Source organism: Crocuta crocuta, unplaced genomic scaffold, assembly GCF_008692635.1.
Source record: "Crocuta crocuta isolate KB4526 unplaced genomic scaffold, BGI_CrCroc_1.0 scaffold134, whole genome shotgun sequence".
NCBI classification, from domain to species: domain Eukaryota; kingdom Metazoa; phylum Chordata; class Mammalia; order Carnivora; family Hyaenidae; genus Crocuta; species Crocuta crocuta.
The window spans coordinates 5,239,780-5,263,204 of NW_027530183.1; the positions used below are offsets into that span (position 1 = coordinate 5,239,780).

Below are 23,425 nucleotides of genomic sequence, written 5' to 3' on the forward strand. Positions count from 1 at the left end.
CTTAAGTCATCTGACAATTCTTCCAACTAAGTCAAGACATTCCTTTAAACAGTAAACTGATTTTTGTATTTCTCACTTCATACCACATTAAAAATAAGCCATCAAATAACAGTAGCAAAAACAAGATTGTTTCCACAGGAAGTATTTTTATTGGCCCTTACTTGGAACTGCCTTTGTGTTCCAGAATTTGAACAATTGTACTTCTGAAAATTTCTAATACAGCTGTTTATTTAACCAACTGCCGTTGAGCTAATGAGTCAACATTACTGTTCATTGAGTTTTTGATCATCTGATCATCTGATTTATATCCGAGACAACTGCAAGTTAAAGTTAACCTTTTGGTTTTTACTTCCAAAAAATGAAAAGACCTCTTTCCTGAGATGCCAGTCCCATTTGATATGTTTTGTTGGGATAGATTTTTTAGCAAATTGTTTCTTTAATATTTTTCACATTGCCTATGATTTAAAATAAGTTTCTGTGGAATAAATATCATTGGGTATGCATTGTCACAACTTTTGTCTCTCCCAGGTTAGCCCTGTAGTTTTTCCAGATTTTCTTTTCTGTTAAATGATATACTAACACCAAAGAATACGATTTCAGATTTTATTTTTTTTAATGAGAATCATTGGAGCAAAATATGTGTCAGTTCTGCAGAGCCCTCTCACAAGTTTAAGAATCAGAAAGAGGAGAAACGACATGTATTTCAAATATCTCTGGAAGACTCTGGTATTTTCATTTCCCTGTTAGCGAAGAGAACACTCAGACTCCTCAGTGACTGAAAAGTTAGATGTTCCTTCAGCAACCTCCTCCACATGAGTGGCAAACTTTTGTCAAAACATTAAGACAAGAAATTCAGTACTGCTTAACTGCTGATGACTCAACAGGCTTTAAGCCTTCAGGAAAAGCCCAAACAAAAGAAGGTTTGAGAGAAATTGCTAACGATCTTCCAAATGTGCAGCCCTAAGGGGATTGAATTTGAGCAGTTTTTCCAAACTCAAAACAGTAGCCTCACAAAATGTTTCATGAAAAAGGAGTCCTGTGGTCAGTTAAGTTTCAGAAATGTTGTGTCTAATATCCCTCCTAGAGAAGGGCTATGCCTCTGAGGAGTTTTGCAGGAAGAAACATGTTTAACTTCTCATAACTCAGCATTTTCTGAAGTCATTTGACAGGGCGGGCCCCTCAGTTTTGCTAACACTTAATAATCTCTCTGATGGAATTCTCTAAGGAGCAGACTGAGGAAAATATTAGAGTAGATGATCTCAGAGGGTTTTTTCTGGTGGTAAAATTCCATTGTTCTAAGCTGGCATTTTCTTGGTTACTTAATGTAAAGTTAACTATCCCATCTTTCATTTTCTTTTTAATGTATCTAATTGCACAGGCTGTAAACAAAATGGCACCAAGCTTGGCGATGTTATCCTTCCACCCTGGGCAAAAGGGGACCCGCGGGAATTCATCAGAGTCCATCGTGAGGTAACGGGAGCACCCTTTGCAGTTGAATTTGGATTTCACTGGGTCATTGACCTCAATACAAAGAGAGAACCTTGAGCAAGATATCACCCATTTGTTCAAATTACAGATATTGTTCTTACGATTTTTTTTAGTTATTTTACTTCCTTTTGACCACTGGCCGATTCTTTTGCTTTCTGAGCAAATAATAAAAGTCAGCCTGTGACTGAACCTGTGTTTTGAAATTACAGGCTTTGGAATGTGATTACGTGAGTGCCCATCTGCATGAGTGGATTGACTTAATCTTTGGCTATAAACAGCAAGGCCCTGCTGCAGTAGAAGCTGTAAATGTCTTCCACCATCTTTTTTATGAGGGTCAAGTGGATATCTACAACATAAATGACCCACTAAAGGAGACCGCCACCATTGGGTTCATTAATAATTTTGGTCAGATCCCTAAACAGGTATGGATGTTTTCATCATTGACGCTCTCAGTTTCATTTTTTCAGCTGTAATATTGCTGTAGATGATGGATGACCATATAATAAGTGTAGGCCACGTGAAGAGCCATGCCACCCAGTAGGTTCAGTAGGCTCCTAGATTATTGCTTCCTTCTCTGTTTTTGCAATCCAGGTGAACAGAAATGTTGTTCAAAGATCATTTCCCCTCACACATTAGTGTGGGGCAGGTGTGTCTACACAACACCTGGCAGGAGAATGGGAAAAGCACAGTCAGGGAAGAAGATGGGGTCTTGGGGGCCCAGCATACAGAGGTGGAGTTTCATCACAAGGCCGGTAGGAAGCCAGTGCTGACTTTGAGCATGGAATGGCATGAAGTGGCATGGCCATATTCATACATTAAAGATCATTCTGTCCATGTACGTTAATTAACTGGAATTAAAATAAAAACATTCTGTCTACAGTCTCATACATGCACACACGGTAGGGGAGCTGCATTAGGAGCAGATTAGGAAACTCTAAAAGAGTTGAGGGAACAGACAGTGGTGGTCCAGATTAGAGTATGGATACAGGCGGGAGGAGTGTTCTGGTCCGGAGTGCCTGCTGTGGGAAGGATGGAACCGGCCGTGCCCTGGCTGCTCTGACTGCTCGCTACCTGGAACGTGAACAGAAAGACCCAAGCGCTTAGCCACTCGGCACCCAAATGCTATATTGCTCTCTCACCTGCATGATGAGGAAACCCCTGCTGAGAGACGTTACGCCACCTTTCCTCCCCGTCCTCCTACGCTGGGAGTAACCAGCGCTAGGGGAAAGGCCCGCTTTGCTGGGCAGTTCTCACTATTGCCTTTCCCAAGCGCCCCAGGTTCTGCACTTTAGCCTGCCTAGCCTTCCCTGTTCCCGCTGCAGGTATCTCTTTTGGACTCCTTGTATGTTAACCAACCAGGTGGTTTCCAGGGTTGATGGTGGGAACACTCCAGAACAATGGCAAGCCTCTGTATGAGGCCCAGCCCTGACGGACAGCAGGAGAGCCTGTACCTGCACCACTCACAGTACAGTCCGATCCCCCAACCGAGGAACCAGGCTCACCTTCAAAGTGAAACGGTTATTGATAAACAGTTTTAAAATGCTTATTGATAAACATTTATTGAATTACAGTTAAATTTTTCCTTTTTTTCTGAGGGTTACAAGTACAGGAACTATGTTTCATACCCTCTGAGAAATAAAATCAAGACACATGCACTGTCACAGGATTTTAGTTCCACTTTTGAGTTTAGGAGGCAGACAGCCTATGAGAAATAGTTTGAATATTTCTCAGACATTCCAGTGATGAACAGAGTCCTTCAAAGTATAGCCATCCTGGAAAATCTAGCTTTAAAGGTCCCCATATCCATATATAATGTTATATACCCTGGCCTGACAAGGTGCTCTACCATTAGGTCTTCATGAAAGTTCTTCATCAAATTTCCATTCAGGAACAAGCTTTAAGGTTTGGGGGTCTTTTAATACAACCGCGGAGTCTGTGTCATTCATGTAGAGAAAATGATGGAACCTGGATCCTGTGCCTTTATATATATATAAGTTCAATGTCTCTCTCTTTACAAAGCATTTTTTTCTGGGTGTTCTTTTTTCTCGTGGAAATCCAGAATGTCAAATTCACAAATTGTGAAGGTGTTCTAGTCACTTAAAATATCATTTTATCTAAGATTTTCCAAATATCTTCTTCAGGTATGAGTTTTCCAACAGAAATGGCTCTATGCCTATTCGAAGATCTATAATATTTGAAAAATAGTCCTCTTTAAATGTGTATTGGTAACATTTTAGTTCTATAGGAACACTGAAGAGGGGTGCCAAAGATTTGTTTTCTTTTTTTCCCCTTGTGACATTGCAGAGTAAAAAGAAGGCAACAATATTCATACTTTCAGTAAATTAGTAGCATCTAAAAGACACCAAAACATTGTTAAAGAAAGGCTATGTTGGAGCCAGAAATAATTCATTTAGAGAGAATGTCTGTCTGTCCTCAGTGGAACAGAATGGTGTCTGGCTTATAGAGAATTGGTTACTTTTTAAAAGTGATTTTTTGGAAAGTCACTGTTAACCAACTGTAGCTTCAGTAGATTGATTTACTCCTGAAAAGGTATGAAATCAGAGTAACCTAGAGTGTGGTGGTAACCCAGACTTTTAAAAAGTACATGGTTTCGTGCCTGCTTACTAAGATAGAAGCCCTGTGGCATCCTTCTGAGCTTCCCAAAGTTTTTCCTCAAATGTAAAGCATGGAGTACCTAGTGGTCGTTGTGAAACTTAACTAAAATGCGAACATAACACCGGGCATATAAAAGGGCTCAGTCAATGTTTGCTTACATTGTAAGATACGTCATCTTCTCTCCTACCAGTTATTTAAAAAACCTCATCCACCAAAGCGAGTGAGGAGCCGACTGAATGGAGATAGCACGGGCACCTCTGCCCCACCAGGATCTACAAGTGACAAGATCTTTTTCCATCACCTAGACAACTTGAGGCCTTCTCTAACACCTGTAAAAGGTGAGGTGACAGGAAGTCATGATTCATGATTCTGGGGGAGTCCTAGTTTATCAATAACAAATGTGCTTTTCGACGGTAGTGTCGTTTGTAATAAGTGCTACAGTTTTTATGATAAATCACCATACTTGTTAGATTTTCTCCTTTTCCTGTTGCTTTGTTTTGGGTTTTTTGACCAATAAATATTGGATTTTTCATCAAAAAGAATCAAACAGGCCACCCAGGTGGCTCAGTTGGTTGAGCGTCCGACTCTTGTTTTCTGCTAGGGTCATGATCTCATGGTTCGTGAGATCAAGCCCTGCTTTGGGCTCTGTCCTGAGCGAGGAGACTGCTGAAGATTCTCTCTCCCCCTCTCTCTAAAAAGAAAAAAAAAAAAAACCACCAAAGAGGTTTCTCTGCCCCGCTAAGATAGTGAAAACTCCTAACATCCGAAATCTTGTAGCTCAACTTTATTGTCATAGATGTAGGAAAACTTCAGGAATCTTCATTTATACACATTCTGCCAGTTTAGAAATAGCAATAAAAAGACTGCATTTTTAATATGCCAGCTAAAAGTATCTGTCTTTTAGCCAATGTTGTTAGGAGTTATCTAGAAGTACTTTTTCAAGGGGTTTTTTCCCCCCTTAGAATGAAAAAATGTTTTTGCAAAGTCTTGAAGTTGCCACTGTTACACAAATCCAAAAAATGGAGCATCCAGCTCTAGTTAATTAGTTAGGCTACCAGCTCTGTGCCATTTTGGCTCAAGACACAGACTGCCCTGTGCCAGCTGTACTCACCACCAGTGATGGTTCTAGAGCCCTGGTGGGCCCAGCAGTGTCCCAGTGCAGGGCAGGGAGCCAGGCCTTTGGGGGACCCAGAGTCTAAGGCTGTATATCACTAGGAGGTGCCAAAGGCCAGGTTGGATTGAAGGCCTTGTCAGGAGAGAGGAAGGCTGGAAGTCCCAGGTGACTGGCCACCCAGCAAAGACTCAACAGCCAAGCTCCACCCCTAAGGTCATTTTGTCCTAATGTAGGTGTCAGGATGCTCGATTTGTATGAACATTTAAGATAAGGATCCCCTATACATGGGATCATGAGGTTCATTTTCCTCGTCCCCATTCTAATCTGTTGATTTGTTTTTTATAGAACTTAAAGAGCCTGTGGGACAAATAGTGTGCACAGATAAAGGCATTCTTGCAGTAGAACAGAATAAGGTGCTTCTCCCACCGACCTGGAACAAAACTTTCGCTTGGGGCTATGCAGACCTCAGCTGCAGGCTGGGAACCTATGAGTCAGATAAGGTTTGCATTGTTTCTTGCTCATTTAATCTTACTCTTTTGTGGTTTGGATATCCTGCTTGAAAGGGGTGGGAAGAGCCAAGGCCAAAGACTAGTCAGCTATTCTTCCAGAGCCCAGAGGAAGGGAGAGCTTTGTGGCATCAGATCAGGATAAAGGAACTAGAGGACAAGGTATGTTTCCGACAGAACAAGCCTCCTTTGAAAAGCGGTGTACCAGGCTCTAGCAGTTTCCCTCCCACTCCAAGAATTCCTCCAGGAGGTCCTAGCTAGCCAGGTATTCAACGTTGCTGACAACTGAAAGAGCCTCGTTTTGGTGGGTCGCCATCTGGCCGCTTACCACTTCTGTACTCTTAAATGGCTGATGGGAAACCCTCACCCCAGCAGCAGCAGCAGCAGCAGCTGCTGTGTCCCTTGGTATCAGTGCCCTGTGCATGCCGTCTGCACTCAGGAGGGATCTAGTTTGTGCAAGTCTGTGTGTTACACTGTGACACAATTCTGTTTAGTTAACATTCTCATTAAACATTAGCACTCATGATTTCCACTTACTCCATACAGCAAACACATCTTTCTACCAGATTATCCCCTGAATCGTACACAGCATCATGTAATCAAAACATCATTTCACTGGACTGGACTAACTGGAGACACCCACTATAAGCAGACGCCTTTTTATTATGGTTTTTAACAGCAGCTGCAGTTAGGAGACTGTAGGGCTAGTTCAGGGTAGAGCCTCCGGGGAAGTGTTGCTAAAATGAATCCAGCCCAGAATGTATGTACGCGGGCATTTGCCTTTGAGGCAACCACGTTGGGGTTCTCCTTCAGTCAGTACGCTCCTTGCGATTCAGAAGTCTGTGTGTCTCACGTCTGTTTTATTTTACAGGTAGTGACTGTTTACGAATGTCTGTCTGAGTGGGGCCAGATCCTCTGTGCGATCTGTCCCAACCCCAAGCTGGTCATCACAGGTGGCACGAGCACAGTGGTGTGTGTCTGGGAGATGGGCACCTCGAAAGAAAAGGCTAAGACCCTCACTCTCAAACAGGTAACAGAATAAATGGAAGATGGACATGTTCCCTCTCGGATGCCTGCATTCAAGAGAAACTACCAAGCTTCCTTAACTCCAGGGTGCTTCGGATATAATGTACAAAACCAAAACAATATATGTTCTTTTGTTAGAAATGGGCTTTAAAAAAAAAAAAGGAAATGAAATCAGAAGATACTGTTTCTAAAAATGATCTAAGTTGGTCCTTTTTTAAAATCTGAAGCAAGCTCTCTTTAGGTAATGAATTTTTTAATACATTTAAGTAATACAGTTGAGCCTTGAACAACACGGGCTTCAAGTGCCCTGGCCCACATATATAGACTTTTTTTCGATAAACCCAATGCAGTGCTATAAATGTAATTTCCTTTCCTTACGATTTTATTTTTTTTAATGTTTCTTTATTTTGAGATAGAAACATTTTTTTTAATGTTTGTTTATTTTGTGCACACCCAAGCGGGAGGGACAGAGTAAGGAAGAGAGAGAATCCCAAGCAGGCTTCACGCTCAGCGTGGGGCTCCATCTCACAACCGTGAGATCACGACCTGAGCCTGAATCAAGAGTCAGACGCTTAACCAGCTGAGCCACCCAGGCGACCCTTCTTAGGACTTTCTTAATATTTTCTTTTCTCTTGCTTACCTTATTGTAAGAATACAATACATATACCAAATATCTGTTAATCAAATGTTTATGTTATCAGTGAGGCTTCCGGTCAGCAGGAGGCTGTTAGTAATTAAGTTTTTGGGGAGCCAGAAGTGATACACAGATTTTTCACTGTGTCCGAAGTCAGCACCCCTAATCTCCATGTTGTTCATAGTCAACTGTATTATATACAAATTGGATTTTTCCAAACCAAATTAAATTTGCTGTTGATTCATATTAATTTTCTTTCTGGGTGATTTCCATTCAGCTGAACCAGTAACTCTTTGATTCTTTTATTTTTCTCTTGCCTCATTTATCATTTGATTACTTGTAATGTACTGGCTCTCATAAAATATTTCTTAAAACAAGAAACTTTATAATTAAGCCATCATCTTTTAATATTTGGTTTATTAGTGAATTTGCCATAAAGTTTTGTTTAATGGCAATATACATCTAAGTGTATTTTAGGATACAAATTTGAAAGGCAGTGTAACAATAATATCTATCATTTATTGAGCATCTGTTATGTTCAGAACACTGTACTGGGTGTTTAAAAATGTAAAACTCCCCACAATTCTACAAGGTAGTTTATAAGCCCTGTTTACACCTGAAAATACTACTACTTGATGAGGTTAAGCCACATCCCCAAGTCACATTTAGAGGTAAAGCCAAAATGTGAATTCAGTTTTGTGTGACTCCAAAGCTGTTTTAAAGCCTGGCCTGGACAGCGGTGTCTTAAATATCTGTGGAAAGAATGGAACCCCTTGCACTTACACCACCACTAGTCATGTGTATAGGCCAGAAACTTCACTGGTTGCTGAGTGTAAAGTTAAGCCACATAGAACAATAGATACTGTCAACATGAGCAAACACAAGGTTGACAGTGTAGTCTGCTGATCCAAACTCTCTTGCTTACAGTATTTTCAGTTTAGAAAGTAGGCTTGAAATCCCTCAGGAGAAGACACTTCTTATGTAAAACGGCCTTCTGGGATCTAAGAATTCAGAAGGGATTTATGTATGACAAAAAATTTTAAAGCAACTCATTATTTGAATAGTAAATTCTCAGGAACTCTTAAGAGTAATCTGAATCTTTTTCTCTGAAATGCTCGTTCTCCCACACTGCCATTTCCCTGGGTCCTATTTCTCTTCATATCCTAACAAAAGACAGAAGTTCTTATTCTAGTCTGAAGAGGGATCTCTTGGGCGCACAGTCCCCAGGTCAGTAACAGGAGTTCAACAGACTCATCAGAACTACGTTTCCCCTTTATTTTTCCACGTAGCATAATTGTGCAGGCCTCACCATTTGTGCAATTTTTAAAAACCCATCCAACTATAGTTCTTAGACTAACAGAAGGTGGCGGCATAAAAGAATCAATGCAGAGTCTAAATTCAGTACTTTGGGGGCCATTAATATGATACATCTCCATGTAGAAATGACATGAAGAAACCCAAACTGCACTGCAACTGCCTCTCTCCCTTCCTTCTAAGATAACTAGCCCAGGGCCAAGAAATAAGCGATGTACACATGGAGGTTAGAGCCTCAAGAGCCCTCCAGACCTCTCTCTTCCCCGTGGGAGGAGGCGAAGCTGGTTGGCACAGGAGAAAGAAGACTGTCCAGGACCGGCTGCAGCGCCCGGCACATGCCCCCATCGCTCCTGGTGCGCCCAGGACCTGCTGCAGCGCCCCACAGAGCACAGTCACTGTGATCAGCCTGGCTTTTTTCTGCTCTCCTTTTAGGCCTTACTGGGCCATACTGATACGGTCACCTGTGCCACAGCGTCATTAGCCTATCACATCATCGTCAGCGGGTCCCGTGACCGAACCTGCATCATCTGGGATCTGAACAAACTGTCTTTTCTGACCCAGCTCCGAGGCCATCGAGCTCCGGTGTCTGCTCTTTGTATCAATGAATTAACAGTAAGTAGTCAATTCCCCACTTGGTTTATGGTTAGGAAAATAAGTATTTGTGGCTAAAGCAAACAAAAAGTGACTCTGTTTTCTAACCTGATAGGCACTTGTCTTATAAATGCTGCTACATTTTCCTTTATTTATGCAAAAAAATGAATGGATATTAAAGTTTGTAACTCACAGGTAATCTTGTTTTGAATTCCATCCACTGCTACATACTCTGAAGAGCAAGGTTTGGTTCAAAACCTTCTAGAATAGGCTTTTTTTAAAACAAGGAATTTGTAGGATTTGTTAAGAAGGTTAAAATTGCATTGATACTGTTTTTATGAAATACAGTCAAACCTTTTATTATGTAAAATGAAGAGAGTAACATTTGGGTAACCCAACAAGAGCAGAATTGTTATAGGATTATTTTCAAAGTTACCCCACAGTTAATAAAGGATATTCCCTCTTCTCAAAAATCAGCATTTTGTATATAAATAAGTGAGTCAGCGTAAAATAAATGCATTGGCCCAGGAGTCCCCCGTGGAGACTGTGCCCTCCTGAGGTGGGGGAGGGGACGATAGTCCTGCTGAGACGTGTGGGGAAGCAGGGGAAGCTAAGGGTACGTATAGGTATACAGAGCTGAGTCACGGGTCTGAGGGACAGATGACCATACTCGTATGTTGGTGATGCCCACATAGGCAACTCAGCCTTGCAGATTGTCCAGAGCTCCCCAGCCTCACCACTTCTTAGCGGGACATACTCGTTCCCTCCCATCCCCTTAGCACCGCCTTGAGGGCCTCATGACACCACACAGCCACATCGTAGCATCACCCACACAGGCAGCCTTCCTTTTGAGGAATGCTACATCTACATTTCCACCAGAAGATACTAAGTTGTATGCTTTTCGTCAGATACCTTGTAGTCAAAGAAAAAGGAAAAGAAAAATTTGGTTTTAATGAATGGCACATAGAGTGTCTGATAATAGTAAGAGCAGTCAGACTTGGCATGAGTGGGAATGTATACAGGGGTAAAAGTCAGTTCAGTTTTTGGTATATTTGAAAGACGTATGGTGTTTTTAATTTTTTTTTTAAATTTTTTAACGTTTGTTTATTTTTGCGAGAGAGAGAGCTTGAGCAGGGGAGGGGCAGAGAGAGAGGGAGACAGAATTCAAAGCAAGTTCCAGGCTCTGAGCTATCAGCACAGAGTCCGACGCGGGGCTGGAACCCACGAGCTGTGAGATCATGAACTCAGCCAAAGTCAGACACTTAACTCGTGGAGCCACCCAGGTGTCCCTATTTTTTTTTTTTTAATATTTAATATTTAGTTAGAGCGAGCACAAGCCAGGGAGAGGGGCAAAGAGAGAGGGAGCAAGAGAATCCCAAGCAGCTTCGTGCTGTCAGTACAGAGCCCAACTTGGGGTTCTTTCCCACAAACCATGAGATTATGACCTGAGCAGAAATCAAGAATCAGACACTTAACCCGGTGAGCCACCCAGCCTCCCCAAAGGTGTACGGTGTTTTTAGGTAGCACCGTGGGTTGGTTCTACAAACATTTGCACCTAAAGTCTTTACAAAAACATCAGTGCAACAGAATGGCTCTGATCTGGCATTGTTGCTCTGAGTTAAATGCTTAATTTTGAGGACTTTGTTTTGGAGCTGTTCTTAAATACTGAGAATTTTATTTATAGTCCATTGTTACTCAAGCAAGTATACACCCAGTGGATTGCAGTAGTTGCTACAAACACCACAGATGTGTTTGATTTTTTTCTTTTTACAGTGCTTGTGTAACCTCTTAGCAATGCATAAAAAGATTTCTATTTCTCTTCTGTTTTTGAAGCCAGTATCAAGTCTGTTTTACTTCAGTCTGAAATAATTCATTTTGGGTATAAGCGACCTTGCAGCTGCCCTTAACTCCCCTCCTCACGCTCAGCCCTCATCACCACGGGATTTGCTCAAATGCTGTCTAATTGAGGCACCCTGGAGTACGAGAAGAGAGCCTTGCCTAGTGCAGAATGGAGCGGCGGCCTCTGGTCGCTGCACAGACTGAAGCTGTTAATTAAAGCGCAGCTGCTGACGCTCATTGTCAGAGGTGGTTCAGTGGCTGAGTCAGGGGTGGACCCAGCAGTGCTTGGCTGAGTATCCCTTTTCTTTGGGGTTTGCTTCTGCCATCTTGGTAGAAGAACAGAAGGAGGAAAAGAGCAGTAGCAAGACTAGCACAGAGGGTGGTTTGGAAAGACCCCAGGCCTCCTTATCGAGCCGCCCTTGGCTCCCACTTCCCTTGCCTTCTTTTGTGAGTTGAACTGCTGCTCAGCTTCCAGTCGCCCCCCCCCCCCCCNGCCTTATGGGCCTGCTGGCTGTACGGAAACTCACCAGGTCATTTCTAAAGTCAGTGCCTAGCATCGGGCCATCCAAGCTGGCTTAGGGATAAGAGAGGCAGCATAGTGTGGTGCATGAGATTGGGGGCCAGAAAGGGCTGGATTCAAATCTTTATCCTATGACATCAGGCAAGTAAATCACTTAAGCTCTTTGTACCTGGCTTTGATCCCCTCTACAGCAGAGCTAGTAAGAGCTAACTCACAGGTTGTGGAAAGGCTGCAGTGGAGTGTCCTCTACACTGACTGACACACAGCAGATGCTTCAGGAACTATCTTTAATTCCTTTAACAGTAGTGGGTTCTATTCTCACCAGATTGGGTAGAGCCCCGCTGGTACAGTTTAAGGGGAAAGCTCATTCGTTTTGGTCTTTGGAACCTGCAAAACCTTGAGTTAACAGCTTAGGGACTGTAAGGGTTTATTCACTTTGCCAAGAAGTGACCTGTATTCCAATTTCCTTCTTTTTCCCCTCACCCCTTTTCTCTTACGAATACAAATTATAAAATAGGGTGTTACAGTGTTACCAACCTTTCATCTTTATTTATTGAAGAAGGAGATACACTTCTATCTGGTGATTGGATTTGTTTTGTAAAATTAAGTGGAGGTGGATTCCTGCCTCTCGATGAAAGGTGTACATAGATTTTGTAAAGGATGGGAGGCAGAAGAGTAGTGTATCACCTCCTTGGGCTACAGGCAGCTCTCTGTGGAGCGAGCCGGGACTCCGCAGTACACTGGGGCGTGAGCTGAGAGCATGGAAGGGCTCCTGCCTTTGTCTCCATGTGAGATCGCCTCGACTGAGGCAGCCCCTGAACCGTGAATTCTTTAAGAGGCCACTCTGCTCGGGTTGTGTTTTCAGGTCAGCAAGCAGAGAAATTTCCCCATTCACCAGTCCAAGAACCATAAGGTTTTTTGAGAGCTAGGCCGAAGATCCACTTTGCTTCTGAACCCAGAATGCGATGTGAAGGGAGCAAAGAGAGTGAAGAGGTTGTTTTACCTTCTCAGGGGGACATCGTGTCCTGCGCTGGCACATATATCCACGTGTGGAGCATCAACGGGAACCCTATCGTGAGCGTGAACACATTCACAGGCAGGAGCCAGCAGATTGTCTGCTGCTGCGTGTCGGAGATGAACGAGTGGGATACACAGAACGTCATAGTAACGGGTCACTCGGACGGTGTGGTCCGGGTAAGTCCTCTGTGAGGAAGCACACTAGATATTTTCCGCCCTGGTTTACCTGAAGCTTGTGAAGCTGTCATGGTGGAAAGACCCCTAAACGGGTTGTAGTATCGTTGAGCAAACTCTCGCTCAGACTCCAACAAGCCTCAGCTGCTGTGCTCTCCGACATGGGGAACGTCAGTGACTTGGCCCCTTTCCTTCCCATTGAGTCAGTCTGTTAGTGCTCCTGTTAACCCCCTGGATGGATGGCATGGTCCAGGGCTGTTTAAACAGGGTCTCCCTGCCACTGTGGATTGCTGAACCTGTAAGCTGCAAAAGTATTGGCTTTTCGGCCTCTCTGATGGCTTCTTGGGGAAAACAGGAACTGTTTCTTCTCTACAGAGAATCACAGGGCTGGAAAGTGCTTTCAGAGAACTCCCGTTGTCCAATCCCTGTCTAGAATTCTAGATGATTTTGCCTGAATCCTAGTTTATCCTTTTTATAGTTTTCTTTGTATTGGGCTTCTGCAGAAAATAGAATCCACGGAGTACTTGCCTTTATGCTCTTTTCAAACCCTTGGGATTTTCTCAGGAGGTTTTCCTGTGTGCCTCTTTTCTTTAATTGTACTCTTTGTAAAAGCACAGAGTGGCTGATGCCCTGTGGTCACAGGTCACAGGCTCAGCAAAAATGAGGCTCTCCGTCCCCACCACACCACACCCTGCACCTCAGACAACAGGCACACCCTGACTTCTTCTATCTCCAGAGCAGTGTTTCAGATGACTGCATCCGTGAGGCCTTATGGAAAAGCTCCATGGCCAAGTACATGTGGGGATCCTGCTTAGTGCCTGCCTTCTAGAAGATCTGGAGCATATATTAGTGTGTGTGCAAGGCTCTCTGAGGTTTTCATAGGAAATAAAATGTGCTTAGTTGAACCATGTTTTTTCAGCTTACTTGACCACAGTCCTTTTCCCTCTACCATGAAACACCCATTAACATCTCACAGAACCCAGTTCTGGAAGCACTGTGTGTACACACTCCTCTCCCACATTTTTCAAGGTAGAGGGAAATTTAATTACACACAGTAATAGAAGATATCTGCTTAACCCCAAGAGCTCATCTTCATCCAGTAACATGTAAATTGTTTCCTTAAGCTGCTTACCTTTTTTATTCTCATACTTTAATTCAGTTTTGGAGAATGGAATTTTTGCAAGTTCCTGAAACACCAGCTCCTGAGCCTGTTGAAGTCCTAGAAATGCAGGAAGACTGTCCAGAAGCACAAATAGGTATTCAGTACTTTCTAATTATTCCATAGTTTTCATATTTTTGTCAAGTCACTATGGATAAACTCACATGGAACAGCTCCGGTGTTGCTGCTAGAAGCACTATTGCCCCCTAGCGTGTAAGGTCATAGGGCAGACGTGCACACGGCCCTCCAGTTCACAGGGCAGTGCTTGGTGTGCAGGTGTCTGCAGTTGGCTTCCTCATCCCATAGTAAATGTGGTGCTAGCCTCCCAGAGTACCACAGGCTTGGGCTTTCAGCTCTGAAAATACAAAACAGATCTGCGGAACATAGTGGTGGACAAGTCAGATGGCCCTCAGTCCCAGACCTGTTCTGCCCATTGACCGTCAGACTCCGTGTGGATGACAGGCCAGCATCGTGTTGGAAAAGTATTCACGGAGGCAGACCAGAACCTCCACCCACCCTAGGCCTGCTGAAGCAGGGCTTTTTATTCAAACTGAAGGCTGATGTGCTGTACTCTTAGTATCTGCTATTTGTGAAACACTTGAAAATTTTCCAGAGGAAGATAGAGATGACTGCTATGCAGGATGATTGGAAACAGTGCCATAAGCCCAGGATGAGATCTGCTAAGGGTTGCTCCTCTCCAGAGAGGTTACCCGCCTTTGATTGAGAACAACTGGTTCAAGAGACCCTGGAAAGGAACGGGGTTTTAACTTTGACCTTCAGATTGTCTCTCCATGATTAATTTTTGTATGCTGAGAGTTCAGTGTGAGTTTGATGATACGAAGGAGTTACTAAGGGGAAAGTCTTATCAGAAAGGCATAAATCACTTCTCTTTGTAAGCCGAAAATAGTTTCTCCTTTCAGTGCCAGAAACCACAGGATCGCGTGGGCAGGGCATTAATGATTTTATTACCTTAAAGCATGTAAATTTCTACATAGTCCATTGCAGCTCCACTCAAGGGTCTTCTGGGTGTTTGGGGACATAAAAATTCAATTCAATCCAGTAGGTATTTGGGGTTACCTGTTGCATGTAGACCCTGGATTAAGCAATCCACGGAGAAGTAGGTCCTTTTCTTTAACAAAGGTTTTAAGGGAGTAACAGCAGAAAATGAGATGAAGAAGTGAGGTAGAAGAGGAGGCCACATTCAGGAAGGAGAGGTACTTCTGTGTCTTCTTTGTTCTTATGGATTCATACTATGGACAGAGTTTGACAGCATGGCAGAGGGAAGAGCGCCCGCAGGGAAGGACTGACTTGCAGCAGTGTGGGAGTGGCAGAGCGTGAGGGCAGTTGTCTGGGCGAAAGGGAAGGCAAGCCAGTGTTGCCCTGGAAATCAAAGTCGTTTCAAAGACTGCTTGTCGATGAAGACCTTAAAGCTCATAGTCATAAGCCATTGAGATGAAAAACAAATTACCCAGATTAGCCAACTAGACTACTAGTGTTTAGTACAAGGGAGGCAAACCAAGTGTTTGTCTTGCTAAAAAAAAAAAATATGTGTAGTGGGCTGGTGCTGCACATTTGTTCTTGCTCTCCTTTTTTTGTAATTCTGTATTTTTATTTCTTACAAATTTTCCCTTTAGCAGACTCTATTGCAAGAGAGTAGGGAGTTGGGTTGAGGAAATACATAACTAGAAAGAAGGAAAAACCCCACAAAATCCTGGAAGCTTTCATCAATAATTGATTCCTCTAGATTTTCATTTACACTGACTGCTATATGGAAGGAACTGTGCTTGGGCCCCCTTCCCGCAAGCTGACCACTGTCTTGTAGAAAAAATACCCAAAAATAATAGTCGGGAGTAAGAATCCAAGCAGGAGAGGCATATCGCTGTTCAGGGAGTCCACAGGTAACGCTGGGAAGCACTGAGATCGGGAAGAGGGGTCTCACAGGGCCAGGGCACGTGTGGCATGGGCCACGGGGAGGAGCAGAGCTGCGTGCAGAGCGGAGTCTGCGCCGTCCAGCTGACCCGTGCTGGGGAGTGTGCGGCTGGCATTGAGAAATTCACAGGTCACGTTTTGGCCCAATTGGTAAAGAATGAATGTCAAGCTAAGGATTTTGCCCAAAGCATTCTTTGAACTCAAAAACTCTACTTTTTTTTTGCTCTATGTAAATTAGCTGAAAATTCTGGCAATTTTTTTCTTTTATTGTTTACTATTTTACTTTTTTTTTTTTTTGAGAGAGAGAGANAGAGAGAGAGAGAGAGAGAGAGACAGCAGGGGAGGGGCGGCAGAGGGAGAGGGAAAGAGAGAATCCCAAGCAGGTCCCTGGACGTGGGGCTTGATCTCATGAGCATGAGATCACGACCTAAGCTGAGATCAGGAGACAGAAGCTTAACTGACTGAGCCACGCATGTGCCCCTGCTTTTATTGTTATACTTACTGTAAAATACCATGTGTATTGTGTCTTAACTGGTAGAGGAAGAAAACCAGTGGGACAAAGCTGGGTCTGACTACAACATGTGTTAATGTGTCATGTGCTTTCTCATTCTCCCGATGCATTCCCCAGGGCAGGAAGCCCAGGACGAGGACAGCAGCGATTCGGAAGCAGAGGAGCAGAGCGCCTGCCAGGACCCCAAGGACACGCCCAGCCAGCCCAGCAGCACCAGCCACCGGCCCCGGACGGCCTCCTGCCGCGCAACGGCCGTCTGGTGCACCGACAGCGGCTCCGATGACTCCAGGCGCTGGTCTGACCAGCTCAGTCTGGATGAGAAGGACGGCTTCATATTTGTGAACTATTCAGAGGGCCAGGCCAGAGCCCATCTGCAGGGTCCCCTTAACCACCCCCACCCCAATCCCATTGAAGTACGGAATTACAGCAGATTGAAGCCTGGTAACTTGAAGCCTGGTGTCTGTCTCTTGCTCCTTGTGGGTGGTGCGCGGGTTGGTGGAGTGAGGCAGTGGACTCTGGCTGTCCCTGAGCCCTGTCCCTGTGACTTCAGCCACCCATAGGGATGGCCTTTTAAATTTCTTACGTGAAATGGACTTTGAGATTCTATCCCACAGTGGTGTTTATTGTATGTTGGGCACTTCTCAAAGAACACCTCACACCAAAAATTTGATTCATTCACAAATCATGAAAGCTTTTGAAAACGGGCAAGTTATCGATTACAGACAAATGAGTAAAACTGTACTTACAGGTAGCTGTGTCTGTTAGAGAGAGAGGTAAGGTCCTCAGTGGGAGAAATTCGATCTTTGCCCATCTCTGCTTTTATCTTTTCGAATGAGGTGTTCTCTGACCTGGCCCATTGTCAGTGTTCAGCTACACTGCTTTGCCTTCAAGTTGAGGCAGCAGCTGCTGGGAACTGGGAAAGCGTCTGGGACTGCATGTTGTCACGCCCTGACTTCAGTGTGTCATGCCCTGCACTTTTGCACTCCAGGGTACCGGTGGGAACGGCAGCTGGTGTTCAGGAGTAAGCTGACGATGCACACAGCCTTTGATCGGAAGGACAACGCACACCCGGCAGAGATCACTGCCCTGGGCGTCTCCAAGTAAGCGCCGGCCCCTTGCAGCCCCTCCTCCCCACTGAGTCATTTGCTTCGTCTGAGCCCACACACTCCAGACCAGTCTCTGGGGAAAACAGCTTTCGTTTGCAGTGTCAGTTGTTACTCAGATGAACCAGAAGAAGAAACCTGCTTGTGTGTGGATTTTAAAATCTCTGTTCTTTGAAGTTCCAGCAAGTTGGATCCAGAGAGCTGAGATGACAGCGCACATTCAGGGCTCAGCTCCGTTTTTGTCCCTTCGTACACACAGCCCCCACCCCAGCACACACATCCACGGAAAACCGGAGAACCTCAAGAGTGATAGAAAGAGCTCTTCAGCCGTGTGGCTGTGCTGAGGCCTTCCCTGAGGTGACTCCGTGTCGTGTCATGTCTCCTGCAGAGATCACAGCAGGATCCTCGTTGGCGACAGTCGAGGCCGAGTGTTCAGCTGGTCCGTGAGTGACCAGCCGGGCCGTTCCGCTGCTGACCACTGGGTGAAGGATGAAGGAGGTGACAGCTGTTCGGGCTGCTCCGTGCGGTTCTCTCTCACGGAAAGACGGCACCATTGCAGGAACTGCGGCCAGCTCTTCTGCCAGAAGTAAGATAACATGTTAATTCTACCCCGCACAGAGCTTCTGATTTGCTCCGGGGCCCCTTCCCCTCAGTGTTGTGTCAGCCTACACCAGCCTTCACTTCCTCTTTGTTTTGTATCACATTGGTGAGCCATTTCTGTCTTATTGAAAAATAGGGGCACCTGGGCGGCTCAGTCCTTTGAGCATCCGACTCTTGGTTTCAGCTCAGGTCAGGATCTCACGGTTTGTGAGTTCGAGTCACGCATCAGGCTCTGCGCTGACAGTGTGGAGCCTGCTTGGGATTCTCTCCTTCCCTCTCTCTCCGCCCCTCCCCTGCTCATGCTCTTTTTCTCTCTCTCAAAATAAACATTTGAAAAATATGGAAATAATCATTTCAGATACCTGGTCCCCCATGGAAGGTGCTACTGTTCCATCATATTTGCATATAAAACATTGTGGATGTTCACTCTTACCAGTCACACCTCTCTTCCATGTCTTCCACTTTGAACGCATGTTGTCTCCATAAACAACACTATATTATTGTTGCGTGTGTTTTCAGTTTTACATAAAATACAGCATCCTGTCTGTACCTCCTGTAGCTTCCTTTTCTTACTCAACATTGCTTATAAAATCCATTCGTGTAAATAACTATTCTAATAATTTCATTTTACTTCATTTTTGATGGGCCCTTACGGAAAGTTTTCATTTGGCCCGCACCCTGAACGGTGCTGCAGCGCACACCCGCGCACGAGCCCTCCTCACGCACAGTGACACCGGCTGTAGAGGAGGTAGCTCAGGGCAGAACTGACAGAGCGGACACCCGCTCGTGAGCTGAACTAGGCGCTGCCGCATCTCAGGACTGTCCAGAGCAGCAGTGCTGGTTGACGCCAGTTCCGGCAAAACATGCAGGCTCCCCGGTCCCACATGTGCCCCGCTGTTGCCATACGTTCCCCCTCCTGCCAGCCTGGCGGCCAGCAGAGCATGGTTCCCACTTGAAGCGCTACTGAGGTGGACCCTCTCTGCATCTGCTTACAGACTGTTAGCGTTTCCTCCTGGGTAATGTGCCCATTTTCCTTTCGGGTTTGCTTGTCCCCCCTACCCCCACCACCACCACTTGAGTTCATATATGTTCTGGGCTCTAATTCTTTGTCTTTCATACACCTTGCAGATACCTTCTGCCAGTCTGTGGTGTACATTTTCACTTTGTTTTTTCTGTCACACAAGGGTTTTTTTGGTTGTTGTTTCTTAACATTTATTTATTTTTGAGAGACAGAGCACGAGCGGGGGAGGGGCAGAGAGCGAGGGAGACACAGAATCCAAAGCAGGCTCCAGGCTCTGAGCTGTCAGCACACAGCCAGATGTGGGGCTCGAACTCAAGAGCCATGAGATCATGACCTGAGCAGAAGTCAAACACTTAACGAACTGAGCCACCCGGGCCGCTGGTCTCCCCAGTTTTAATTTTGATGTCTCATTAATTACTTTTTGTGATTTTTGCTTTTTTTGTGGCTTAAGAAAGCTTTCCCTATCTTGAAACCATAAAGACAGCCGTTTATTTTCTTTTAAAAGTTTCAGGGTTTTTGTTTTTCATGCTTAGGTCTTTAGGTCGAAATACATTTGGAATTTACTTGGAGGTGTGGGGTGTAGTGGGGATCTTTCTCATCGCCCAGTTGTCCCTCCATAGGTGATTTGAATGCCATCTCTGTCAGGCACTGGGGTCCCGTGGGCAGAACTCTAATGCTTACATTGTTTTACTATAGAGAAACTTTCACAGAAAGCACGGACTGTATAATTATTTATGAGCCAGTTACTGAAAAGGAGGTGATCTTTGCGCTTACACCAACCATATGCTTACTGCTTACTGGGTTTCTCTCCATTCTGTCATCTCGGCAAGTTAATAACCCTCTGAGCATGTTTTTCATCTGTAAAATGTGGATAATTATACCTCTCTTCATAGAGGTGTTGAGAGAATTCAGTGAAATCATATGTATGAGTTTTGCTAAACACCAAGTGTGGAGTCTGGCAATAGAGGCGTTCAATAAGACACATTGTTATTGTTGTTTTTTTCCAAATTAATACCTTAAACCTTTTTCTTGGGAAGTCCAGTTCAATATCAGGTAGCCAGAGTGTCGATGCCAGCCATTATCCCTGATGGGACTTTCTGTGACGTTGGCAGAGGATTCTGCCTGTGGTTCTGTGCTTTGAGAAGCCCACCCTATAAAATCTAGTAATCTAGTAGTCTGTGGTAGCCAACACCCCCACTTGTACGCTGGCACACATTGTTCTTTGTAGTGTTTAATTTTCAAAATATTGTTCAAAGGTATGTAGTTCTTTAAATTACCGGTTGCTATCAGATGTCAGATGGAGGTTTTATTTGAGCAGCCAACCGGCAGTGATTAATTATGATAGAGCAGGCACCACGGAAGGGAGAGCCAGCCGGCCGGCCTAGCACTTCTGAGTGTCTCCTCACAGTCCAGGACAGCCTTTTAAACCCTAATGCTGCTGGCACTTCATTTATTCTCTGGACACCTTTACTGGTAGATTAATGGAGGAAATATAATTCTCTGTTTCAGTCTTGTGAAAAGGCAAGCTTAAAGTGATTAAGTGCCCCATGCAAGGTCATACCCCGCTTTATTCCAGGAATAGGAATACTTTTTAAAGAATCTGAACACCTCTTAAGTAGAGTCTCCTTCAAGGAATTCTGTCAGGATAAACAGAAAATGAGAACAATTGGACTAGACAAAAAAGCCAAAATACTAGCAGTTCAAGAAATGACTGAAGATTGGATCACACAGTGTTTAAAAGCCCAGAGGAACTTGATAGTGACGAAAGAGTCTTTCAAAATGAGTGTAAGGAAAGGCGAGCTCCAAGTAAAGACATTAGCACCCCTCCCAAGTTTATAGGGCATGGGAACCAGTTCCACACAGGAAGAACAGCCTCATAGCTGGTCAGACCCCTTGGCTTCATCCTGTAGGAAAATCTTAACTTTAAAAATAAAGGAATTCTGTCCAGTCAAGTATATAGCTGTTCTTGGTTTGGTATTGCATTTCTTCATAGACGGAAACAAATAACATGGCGGGTTGTGTTGGGTCCTGGGTCAGCCACGTGACACAAGCCNCGATCCTTAAGCGTGTATTTCTCAGTTCAGTGATCACCCACAGAGAAGACCTGTAACTCCTTGATGTTACCTTTCCCTTAGGTGCAGTCGGTTTCAGTCAGAAATCAAACGCTTGAAAATCTCATCCCCGGTGCGCGTGTGTCAGAACTGTTACTACAATTTACAGCATGAGAGGGGTTCAGAGGATGGGCCTCGGAATTGTTGAAGATGCGACAAGCCGATTGCAGAGCACGGTCGATAGGCCCCCTTCCCAATTCCCGGCACGGCCCACAGCTCGGAAGGCATCGCAGCAGTCTCCGTTTATGCCTCTCTTCGTGCCACGTGTTGGAAGCGTTGAGTTCAAAGGGATCAGTGAACAGGCGGGTGTAGAGTGCGGTGACGGGGCGGACACTGTTCGGGTGAACAGCACAAGAAGAACAGAAGGTGGTTCGTCGGAGCGACTCTTCCAGTATCCGATTCTCCCTGTTCCCAGTAGCTGCCTCCAAGAGAAAATCCTCACTTATTAACTGTCTTTTCTTGCGTCTCATTTTTATAGATCTACTCATCCTTATTTGGAAAAACCACCACCACCAACAAAAAAAAAGGCTTTGAGAAAATGGTTGTACATCTGACTTCTTTGCAAGTAACTGTGTATATTGTAAATAGATATAAAGGCCTTTTTTTTCTAAATAAGGACTTAACTGTCTGTAACATGAGACTTCAAACTAAACCACTAACTCAGTGAACTACTTATGGTTTGTCTGACATCTCTCACAAATTAATTATAAATACGTTTTTTAAATCCTCAAAGACATTATCTGTGGTCTTTTTTCCCCTCCTTTCAAACCCAGCCTGTGTGCCCAATGTCCTTTCTTTCAAGTTGCCCACAGTATCTCCACTTAAACTAGGCTAGTAACCAAAATAACGCGGACCTTCTTTAGGAAACAGTGTGGGAGAATAAGATAGCCGTGAGATAGCCCGGGAATAGCTGGGCATCTTGCACCCGGCCGTGCGCCACCTCAGTGTTGTTCCAGTGTCCTAAGGCTCCTTGTAAACCTCTGTCCGGACTGCTGTGTGGCCATAGCGTAACTTCTTAGCATTGCAGAGCCGTCGGAGGTCACGTGATTGATGCAATGCAGGAAGCAGCCCTGCCTCAACTAATGGAAATGTATTTGCATGTCACCCAAATTAGCTTCTCTTGCATAGAACATAGTAAGTATGTGTCTTTGCTGACACTAGTGTTCTCCTATAGCTTATTTTCAAAAAAAGGGTAAAACATGAAAAAAGTGTACAGAATTAACATATAAACCTTGTTGTAAAACTGGATCATGTCAGAACTGCTTGTAATTAACCTTTACCATTTAATGCCATCTACCTGAAAACAGTGAGATTTATACTGTATCAATGTCTATTTTTTTGTTTTTGCTATGAATATAATTACAGTATTTTAATATTTAGTTATTTAATTTGTTCTACTAGTTGGATACAGAATACACAAATCCAGGGAGACTAAAGCTGGTTGGGGCTAGGAGAGAAGTTTAGTTTACAGAAAACAAGGCTTTGGTGGTGGGATTTTTTTAAATGTGTGTTATGTACATATATATATGTGTATATATATAAAACAAATGAAACAACTAATCTAGATTTTAACATTTTCAGATATTTAGTGATAAATATTATGAACAATTCTAAAAGCCCTGTGATTTGAAAAATGTAGAATTATTTATGGCCCAAGCAAGCAAGGACAGGCCTTCACACGCTCATGGAGGTATCATAGAAGGGACAGTGGCTCTGGCTTTCCCAACTTTTCATCTTTAGGCCCTGGTGACAGGCACACTTATGCACTAAAATGCACATATATGCACATGCATTCAAAAATAGGCATTGGTACAACAGTAATCTTGTACCTAATGGGCTGAAACCAGCTTAAGAACAAATTTGTTCTTCCTGATAACTAGGTCTCCAAGAGAAAATATAAAGGCTGCTTTAGTGCCTTATGCTTACTAAATTTAAACCTTTATTTACCTAGGTTTGAGCCTACAGTCTATTTATGATTACATATCAAAATCGATTAATACACTTCCATTTCTAAAAGTTCAAATACACTTCTTAATAAAAGGATTATCGGCATTAATACTTTCACTTGAAGAAAAGTTGTGTTGTTTTCCTTCCTGTCTTCCTCCCCTCCCGCCTCCCCCCTCCCCCCCCCCCCTCCTTCTTCTCTTCTAAT

At 44.1% G+C, this 23,425-nt stretch overlaps 1 protein-coding gene across 5 annotated transcripts in view; it reads left to right on the forward strand.

The window, feature by feature from the left end:
• WDFY3 (WD repeat and FYVE domain containing 3) overlaps window positions 1-22,005 on the forward strand; it is a 229,970-nt gene extending 207,965 nt beyond the window's left edge. For 4 of the 5 annotated variants that reach the window (XM_077765173.1, XM_077765175.1, XM_077765174.1 and 1 more), the window contains 12 exons: window positions 1,379-1,470; window positions 1,698-1,910; window positions 4,295-4,442; window positions 5,564-5,718; window positions 6,596-6,754; window positions 9,131-9,310; window positions 12,660-12,842; window positions 13,999-14,095; window positions 16,556-16,879; window positions 17,427-17,538; window positions 17,930-18,127; window positions 21,298-22,005. In XM_077765173.1, the coding sequence (XP_077621299.1) occupies window positions 1,379-1,470; window positions 1,698-1,910; window positions 4,295-4,442; window positions 5,564-5,718; window positions 6,596-6,754; window positions 9,131-9,310; window positions 12,660-12,842; window positions 13,999-14,095; window positions 16,556-16,879; window positions 17,427-17,538; window positions 17,930-18,127; window positions 21,298-21,421 (1,985 nt within the window). In that variant the 3' untranslated portion in view covers window positions 21,422-22,005. Of the gene's footprint in view, window positions 1-1,378; window positions 1,471-1,697; window positions 1,911-4,294; window positions 4,443-5,563; window positions 5,719-6,595; window positions 6,755-9,130; window positions 9,311-12,659; window positions 12,843-13,998; window positions 14,096-16,555; window positions 16,880-17,426; window positions 17,539-17,929; window positions 18,128-21,297 lie in introns of those variants that run through there. The other variant, XM_077765177.1, reaches the window with a different exon arrangement.
• Window positions 22,006-23,425: the final 1,420 nt, after the last annotated feature.